At 38.0% G+C, this 9,275-nt stretch overlaps 1 protein-coding gene across 3 annotated transcripts in view; it reads right to left on the reverse strand.

The window, feature by feature from the left end:
* Window positions 1–9,275, reverse strand: part of NAA35 (N-alpha-acetyltransferase 35, NatC auxiliary subunit) — a 102,798-nt gene that overhangs the window by 6,842 nt on the left and 86,681 nt on the right. For all 3 annotated transcript variants that reach the window (XM_040450277.1, XM_040450278.1, XM_040450276.1), the window contains exons 15-18: window positions 6,266–6,332; window positions 4,340–4,438; window positions 3,353–3,531; window positions 227–363 (exon numbers count right to left, since the gene is read on the reverse strand). In XM_040450277.1, the coding sequence (XP_040306211.1) occupies window positions 227–363; window positions 3,353–3,531; window positions 4,340–4,438; window positions 6,266–6,332 (482 nt within the window). The remainder of the gene's footprint in view (window positions 1–226; window positions 364–3,352; window positions 3,532–4,339; window positions 4,439–6,265; window positions 6,333–9,275) is intronic.

Raw genomic sequence — 9,275 nt, forward strand, 5'->3', positions numbered from 1 at the left:
AGAAGTAAAAGAAAAGCAAGGGAAGGCTCCAAGGAGGCTTATGTCACTAACAGTGGGACTCAGTGTCTATCTTATACTTGGCTCAAGAGAAGATGGGTGAGAATTGCGGTGTAATGACTAATTCAACAATAACAAGGCACATGTGGCTCTGCATCTATTTATGTGTAGAAATTAAAGTGCACTCCAACGTTAGTTACTTCTTGAATTTAAAAATAGCCCACAGTACCTTTCTTCTTTTTCTTTGTTTTTTTACTGCTCCGGCCTTTCTGCTGCTCTTCCATTATCCTTTCCTCTGCCATTTGGGAGCCATCAGCACGACTTAACGTGGACATCAACCATGCATAAAGGAATTCAGAGAGATACCTTAAAGGGTACCAAATGTGAGTTAATGGAAGATGTCTACACGAGACAGCTTTATCACATGTATCTCTTAATAAAGAGATATTTTTAATACTGCTTTAAAAATCTTAAAAAACAAACAAACCCTGGATTATCCAATTAGATAACTGACAGATTTTACAAGAAATTAGCATTACAGATGGTTAACTTTTCCTTTCTTGTAGACTTATATGTTGCTGGACAATGCTCAAAAATGTTTAATTTCCTACAGTGATATGCATTTTACAAATTTCTTGATAATGATGTATGTAAATCAAATGAATGCCCATTAAGCTGTTTTTTCCTTTTTACTAACTATATCAGAACACACTTCACCCTCAACCTATTAAGTAAATATTTTATTTTCCCATTAATTGTGAAAGAAAGCAATTAATACTGAAAAAATTTTGAATTGTAGGCATTATATACCAAAGCATTGTAAAAAATTAAGAACATTCAGGCTTATAATTTACTTGAGCTTAATCAATAAATGAAATGTGAAACAGATAACAGTACACCCAATACTAACTTTTCAGAAGTTTAACCAACATTCCATTCTCCTATGCCAGAAAAGCAGTTCAAATCTAGGATATGAAAATTTATGATTATAACATAATCATAATAAACATTAAGGACCACTACTACATTAAGCTAAAATCAAAGATTTAGAAGAAATTTTATTATGATCAAGGATGAGCATTTAATTCGTATTTCCAAAATTCCCCCAAAAGTTGTAAGGCAGGTTACAATATTAAAATATTTACAAAAAAAAAAAATATTTTAAAGCAAAACGAAAACTAGTCAGAAGACACACCTTAGGATAAACAAGGTGTGTTTTTTTTGTAGCCAAACAAAACCCACACATTCGATAAATCAAAACAGTATGAACTGGCAAAAAACCAAAAAACCAAAAAAACCCCAAACACCTGGAATGATTTAGGTACTGTAAGTTAAACTGAATGCTATGCTTCCTGGTAGCAACGGCAAACTGGCAAACATATTTTCGTTTGATTAAAAAAAAAAAGCATACAATTTCATATGAAAATAATTGCTGACAGTGAATTTAAGAAAGGCATTTAGAGTATCCTTTTACATGATACAAATGAATTCCAACCCCCCTGCAAATACACGGGATACAAATGAATCCCCCCCCCCCGCCCCAATACACTACAAAATCTGAGGGTATCTTAACTCAATGAGAGGATTTCTATAGAGAACGAATGCTGCCTTCTACCTTCCAAATATCAAACCCTAGGGGCATATATGAGTGAAGGAGATAATTTGGCACATGTCATGTTTTTCTTGTCAAATATCAGACATCTCAGTGAGCTTTTAAGTGCATTATCAAAATTAATACACAATCATATCTATGGAGAGTCAAAGTACCGATACTCTAGACCAGTGGTTCTCAAATTGTGATCACCGGACCAGCAGCAGTATCGCCAGAACTAGTGAGAAATGCAAATGATGGAGGCCTATCCCAGACCTGCTAAACCAGGAGCTCGATGGACTGAGAAGTGACTATGAGAAGTGACTATGATGCACTCCAGAGTTTAAGAATCAATGTTTTCCACTGGTGATTTTTAAAGGGCCCACATGCTTTAGGGATGATATTCATGAACACTGTAACACATTTATCTTGTGAAAATGCTGGAGCCCAATGTATAATTTTGAAACTAAAAGTAGTTAAAACTAACATGAATGTAGACCACAAGGGTATTTACAGGCATAACTAAAATTTTTTTCGTTAACAAGAAATGAATCTGCTCAAATATGCAGATACGTTTCTAATAGAGTGTTTATCTGATTATCATTTGCTAATTAAGAGCCCAATTCTTTGTGCCAAAAAGCATATATATATAAATTTTATTCTGAGAAATCAAGAGCACAAAAGCTTCCCAAAAGCTGACTCAAACCTCAGAGAAGGAACTTGAGCATGTTCCCCCACAAAATGTCTGGTTTGGATACTTTGTCTACTGTGAGTTAGTAACAAAACACATGCCAAGTAGCTATATTAACACCTGTTGGTAAGAGTTAGTTGTTACCTACATAAATGTCAGAGGGTATAGCAAATAATATTATTCTCGAATTACTTTAGTTCAATGTTCAAATTCAAGTTTCATAACCAAGTTAGGAGCCCTGGCAGCCATGATAACAAAACCATGTCAGCTTGGAAAAGAATTACTTTCCTTCCTTCATAGCGATGACTCCAAGGAATACACAGTATCTTAATTACTGTTAAATAATTCGAATAGGAGTTAAAAAGATGAACCTTATTAAGATATACTAAACTTAGCTGTTTGTGATAAGCAACACTGGTTATTTACCACCATACATGGCCAGACTGAAAAAAAAGATCCATTAGCTCTCAATTTATTTTCTTTCTACGGCAGCTTTCCCGTGCCTGAAGTATTTCCAAGTATCCTCTGACTACGTTTCTCTATTTCATCTTCAAGTGAAAGCAAAGAACTATTGGCTGAGGAGGACAGCTCTCATGAACTCCTTCAAAACTGCTGAGAGAAACCCCCAGGGTGGCAGTATGCAACAGTTTATGGCTCCCAATGATAATCTTCATTTCTTCTCAGAGGAAAGATCTGGTTCAAATTTTGAACTTTAATTCACTTAAGTACATTCCACAGCTAGCACCTATTGTCACTGAAGTCAGAGCTAAATGTGTGTGATTTTTCTCCCTAGAAACAGAAAAAAAGCTCTTCAATTAATCCATTTACTTTGGAATCACTTTTATTAATTTGGAAACAAACATTCAATGGCTGGAAAAAACATTTGTATGGTGTTACAGCACTTGAAGATGTTCAAGATGATCTGGCTCTAATTTCTAACAGATGTTTTTCAATTGTCCTACAACACATTAAATGAAAAAGTACCCTGAAACTATATTCTGTTCTACAGATGCTCTCTCAGATCTTCTCTACTTGCTCCCCACTACCGATTTTAACTCAAATTGTTCTCTTACCAATATATGTAGTAGTACTCGTGCATGCTGTAGAGTTCCAATTCAAAGCCGCTCAGAAGATACTGGATCATAATTCGCAGGTTATGATAAAGGACCCAGGTACCTAAACAGGCCAAATGTTGCCTTTGGGGTTCCTGTTTCAACAGCATGGTGTGAAGGGCTGCATCAACCTTCTCTGCCTATCAGAATAAAATGTCATAACACGGACTTTCGTTTCAAGGTAATGAAAGAATGAAAAAAAACGACAAACAGCTAAAAATAGCATTTAGACAGAAAATATAAAACTTGTCACTAAAGAATTTATACTTTCAAAACATTTTTTGGTTCCATTCACATTTAAACTTCCCATTTCACAATGGATAATGTTTACCTAAATGCTCCTTAAACTAAAAAGACATTTTATAAAACAAAAATACAAAATATTGACTTTAGGCTAATTATGTTATCAATTAATATTGCTGCTGACAGGAATATTAAGGTTTTCTTTTCCACAGCTACATAATAAATCAATTTATTATTTTTTTAATTTTAGTAATATAATTTAGTGATTCATCACTTACATATAACACCCAGTGCTCATCCCAACAACTGTCCTCCTTAAGGCCCATCACCCATTTAACCCAACCCCCTACCCACCTCCCCTCCAGCAACCCTTATTTTGTTCTCTGTATTTAAGAGTCTCTTATGGTTTGTCTTAAGATTTTTGTTAGAATGTGAACTTGCTATAAAACTATAGTTCTACACATATTTTATAATTTATCCTGATTATCAAAGAAATAATTTAAGAGGTTTCTCAGTTTGGATTATTGTTCTCTTTTTGTAAACTCTTTCTTTGATATATGGAAATGTTACATTTTAAGTTAAAAGTAAATTAATCATGCTAAAAACTTAAATAGTTAAAATGTTCCAAAGAACTGTTTTTAAAAATCTGATCAAGGTAAATGAACTGCTTAACTTTAGAAGGGAGGGCAACTTGTTGGCTCTTACCTCATCCTGCAAGGTAGCAAATTCCTCAAGAATATGACCAAGCTTATCTCTCTGTCGAGCCCGATTATGTCCATGGATCTGAATAAGACTACAGAATGGCTGCAAATACATACGATTTGTTAACTGCCAATGTGAAATTTCTTGACACTAAAGAAAATTAACATTCTAAGTTTTCAAAATCTAGTTTAAGGGGAAAAAATTACTGTGGAGGTAAGAATCAGGACTATGCATATTTCTTACATAGGTATTTCTTTTTAAGGAAACTTATGAAACCTGTTTTCATATGGCAAAAATATGTTACTTCAATCTTTAGATATCTTCCCACAATTCCAAGAGAATAGTTTCCTCTTCTGAGGATCTCAAGCCATAAGCCAATGTTCAAGGGTAACATTTCTGTGCTACTTTAAATATACCAGAATAATTATAAGGCTTAAGTAATGGCTGATACAGCTGACCTCTGAACAACACATGGGTTAGGGGCACTTATGTCTTGCAGAGTTGAAAATCCACATATAACTTCTGACTCCCCCAAAACTTAACTACTACTAATAGGCAACTGTTGACTGGGAGACTTACTGACATCATCAATAGTTAACTCCTATTTTGTATGTTATATGCATTATATGCTGTATTCTCACAATGAAGTAAGCTAAAGAAAAGGAATTGTTATAAAGAAAATCTTAAGAAAGTACATTTATATTTATAGTACCGTATTGAAGAAAATCTGCACACGAGTGCACCTGCAAAGTTGAAACCCGTGTTGTTCAAGGGTCAACTGTTCTCTATAAACCCTAAGGTTCTTCAATTCCTATTCTATATCCTAAAATACTGTTAACACTTCATTAATCAGACAATATGCACGAATGGTAAGATGCTCTGATTTAAGAAATGCGAATCAGAAGATCCTTCAAATAGAATTGTTTTAAATTTGTACAGTTTGATAGATACTATCTCACTTGATCAATAACTAGCCTATGTATGAGGTACAGGGGCAGTATTAATACCTCACTTCTTAAAGACGGGGGAATTTATAGAAAAGTGAAGTGATCTTCCTGACAATGATAAAATGTTAATGATACAGACGAGATCTGGCCTTTTAGTTCTCCTCCTTTCACCCTCCCAAGGTGCCTTGCTATATTTTAGTAACTGGAATTAGGCCTCCCAAACTGTTTCAGTTCTCCAAAAGAAATGTTTATATAATTAAATTAGAATGATTTATGATTAATTTAATCCACTACAAGATTTATATTTTTTCCTAATTACCCTATATTTGAAAAAAATTTGTGCTCCCATCTCAAGTAGTAATTTTAATTTTACTATAATCCTGTTCATTAAGATAGCACAAAGAGAAGTATCTGGGGCTGGTACAAACATTCCTTGTTCATATGGTCAAAAATAGTTTTTGTGCACATTTACAAAAAATTTTAACAACTTCTGTTTTCCCAGATGGGGGTCATAACTTAATTCTGCTTGTGTGGTCTCTGGGGGTTACAGTGAGAGGACATCAAAGGTACCTCAGTATTTAACGACCTGCCAGGAAGACTCCACATTAGAAAGCTATCTACTCAAGTGCAAGAACAGACAGAAATTTTTCATTTTTTCGGGGAAAATGACTAAGAACTGTTGGATGAAAAAAGTAACACAAATGAATGTGACTGAAGGAATTACACCCCACAACTTTTATTTTTATTTTATTTTTTAAAATTTTATTTGAGAGTGCCTGTGTGTGAGCGGGAAAGGAGCAGAAAGAGGGAGAGAGGGAATCTCAAGCAGGCATCTTGATATAGGGCTTGATCTCATAAACCATGAGATCACGACCTGAGTCGAAACCAACAACCAGACACTTAACCGACTGAGCCACCCAGGCGCCCCACTCCCCACAATTTTTAAAGTATCCATCACAACGATCCAAACTGCAGTTCTTACCCGAACACAGTGAGTAACAAAGGAGTCAATACAGTCCTTAGCCTGGTGATTATTATATAGGCAGCACCTGTAAGATAATGCTCATTAAAATCAAACTATTTGGCCTACAAAAAGCAGCAGGGATAACAACAGACCAAAATTGTGGAAAAAAGAGAAAATGGAACCAAATACCTTACTAAATTAAACACTGTTAGCATTAGATTAAGAAATATTTCACTATTATTGTGTTATTCGCACAACAAATGTACATTTCCAATTCTTCCAGTTCTATACTTGGACAGAGTTGGATCCAACAAGATCAAATTAACAAGGAGAGAAGAAAAATTCCAAAGTTCTACTTTTTCATGGCCCTACTACAATGTTATTTATTTTTCTACAACTAACACCCTCATAGATTATACCCATAATAATAATTACAAAGAAAATGCTATACAGAATCCTAATTTTTTAAAGATGTATCCACATTTCCAACCACTGGCCAAAATCCTCACTTATACATTTCTGGCAGCTCATCCTCTATCCTCATCAAGTAATTTCCTTTCTGGTGCTCCTTGTCTCAGTTATTAAAGTGACTAAAGCCTTCCTGAGCAGTCTGGGAGGGTCTGCTACCTGCCTGGCTCTAGAGGAGCCAATTCAGCCAATTCGGGGGCTGAATAGATGGGAAGATTATTTTTGTTTCTATCCCTGAGGTCAGTGGCCTTTGCACTTAAGAACATGGGAAAAAAGCAAAGACTTTTCCCTGGCACACTGACAGGAGCAGACAACTCACTACTTAGTATTTGCCATAATTGAACAATCTGACCAGAGCCTCAAAGATCAACAGAGCCACAATCATGCAATGGAAAATGACAGTGCACGCAGCAGCCATGAGAAAGAGGAGGCAGAACACCAGGAATAGGTGGTAGCAAAAGAGAAGTGCTAGAAGGTCTGCTAGATCTTTAACTCCAAAGTAAGAAAGTTACTTAAAGTGATTAAAATAAAGCTCTTAAAGGAGGAAAAAAAAAAAAAAAAAGACTTTCTGGATCCCAAAATTAGGATTTTCAAATTTAAAAATTCAACAGATGAAAAGATGCTCACTTGTAGTCTTGAAGGTCAAGGAAGAACTTTCTCACATCACAGCAAAAATGACAAGAGATAAATAAAGGAAAATTACTGATTGGAAGACTTGAGGCTTTAAGGACTGAGTTCCTGACAGGTGTTGCTGAAAATCAGACACGTACATTCTGGTAAAACTCTTAAATTCCAGAAAAACCAACCAACCAACCAAACCAAACCAAACCCAGAAACTTTACAATCTTCCAGAAGAAAGTGTCCAATCACTTAACAAAGGAAAAAAAGAATTAGATCAGGATCACATTTCTTATCTCTAACACTGGAATTCTAAAACAGTGGAATAACATTTACATATTATCATGCAATGAACTCTGTCATATATACAGTCAATTCCCGGTACTCATGATAGTTCTATTCTTTAAAGCTGCTGCAGACACTGAATTAGAGAATACGGCAACACTGCCGCTAGGGTAAAATACTGGGTTAGGTTCCTGCCAGCCACTGGTGACACCATCTTCATCAACTGATCAGTACATAACCTTGCATTATGTGTTTAAAGATGCTTTATGTGATGTATATTGCCAATTCATTACCAAACTCATGGCTGAGTGAAGCTTATCTAACATACATATTCTCTCTGAAACGCATGCCACAGCCTTCTTGTGCTAAGGGACACTAGACAGCGTATCATTACAGATGGAGGTCATTTGAAACTATGAAATCACCAACAAAAAGCACAAAAATGTGAAGAACATGGCACCTAATGGAGCTGTTCACGGTATAAGAACTGAAAAAGAGAGGAGATGAGGGAAGATGGCAGCGTAGGAGGACGCTGGGCTCACCGCACGTCCTGCTGATCACTTAGATTCCACCTACACCTGCCTAAATAACCCAGAAAACCGCTAGAGGATTAGCAGAACGGAGTCGCTGGAGCCAAGCGCAGACGAGAGGCCCACGGAAGAGGGTAGGAAGGGCAGCGAGGCGGTGCGCGCTCCACGGACTGGTGGGAGGGAGCCGGGGCGGAGGGGCGGCTTGCCGGCCAAGCAGAGCCCCCGAGTCTGGCTGGCAAAAGCGGAGGGGCCGGACAGACGGAGTGTGTTCCGACAGCAAGCGCGACTCAGCGTCTGGGAGGTCATAAGTTTAACAGCTCTGCTTGGAAAGCGGGAAGGCTGGAGGACAAAGCGAGGGAGAGCTGCTGAGCCCCTGGACGACAGAGCTCAGTTTGGTGGGGAACAAAGGCGCTCGCCAGCGCCATCTCCCCCGCCCATCCCCCAGCCAAAATCCCAAAGGGAACCAGTTCCTGCCAGGGAACTTACTCGCTCCTCGCAAACACCCAACTCTGTGCTTCTGCGGAGCCAAACCTCCGGCAGCGGATGTGACTCCCTCCCACTGCCACAGGGCCCCTCCTGAAGTGGATCACCTAAGGAGAAGCGAACTAAGCCTGCCCCTCCTGCCCCTGTGCACCTTGCCTACCTACCCCAGCTAAGACGCCAGATCCCCAGCATCACAAGCCTGGCAGCATGCAAGTAGCCCAGACGGGCCACGCCACCCCACAGTGAATCCCTCCCCTAGGAGAGGGGAAGAGAAGGCACACACCAGTCTGACTGTGGCCCCAGCGGTGGGCTGGGGGCAGACATCAGGTCGGACTGCGGCCCCGCCCACCAACTCCAGTTATACACCACAGCACAGGGGAAGTGCCCTGCAGGTCCTCACCATGCCAGGGACTATCCAAAATGACCAAGCGGAAGGATTCCCCTCAGAAGAATCTCCAGGAAATAACAACAGTTAATGAGCTGATCAAAAAGGATTTAAATAATATAATAGAAAGTGAATTTAGAATAATAGTCATAAAATTAATCGCTGGGCTTGAAAACAGTATAGAGGACAGCAGAGAATCTCTTGCTACAGAGATCAAGGGACTAAGGAACAGTCACGAGGAGCTGAAAAACGCTTTAAA

The sequence above is a fragment of the Herpailurus yagouaroundi genome, unplaced genomic scaffold (assembly GCF_014898765.1).
Source record: "Herpailurus yagouaroundi ecotype Mexico unplaced genomic scaffold, PumYag 201, whole genome shotgun sequence".
In the NCBI taxonomy this organism is placed as follows: Eukaryota; Metazoa; Chordata; class Mammalia; order Carnivora; family Felidae; genus Herpailurus; species Herpailurus yagouaroundi.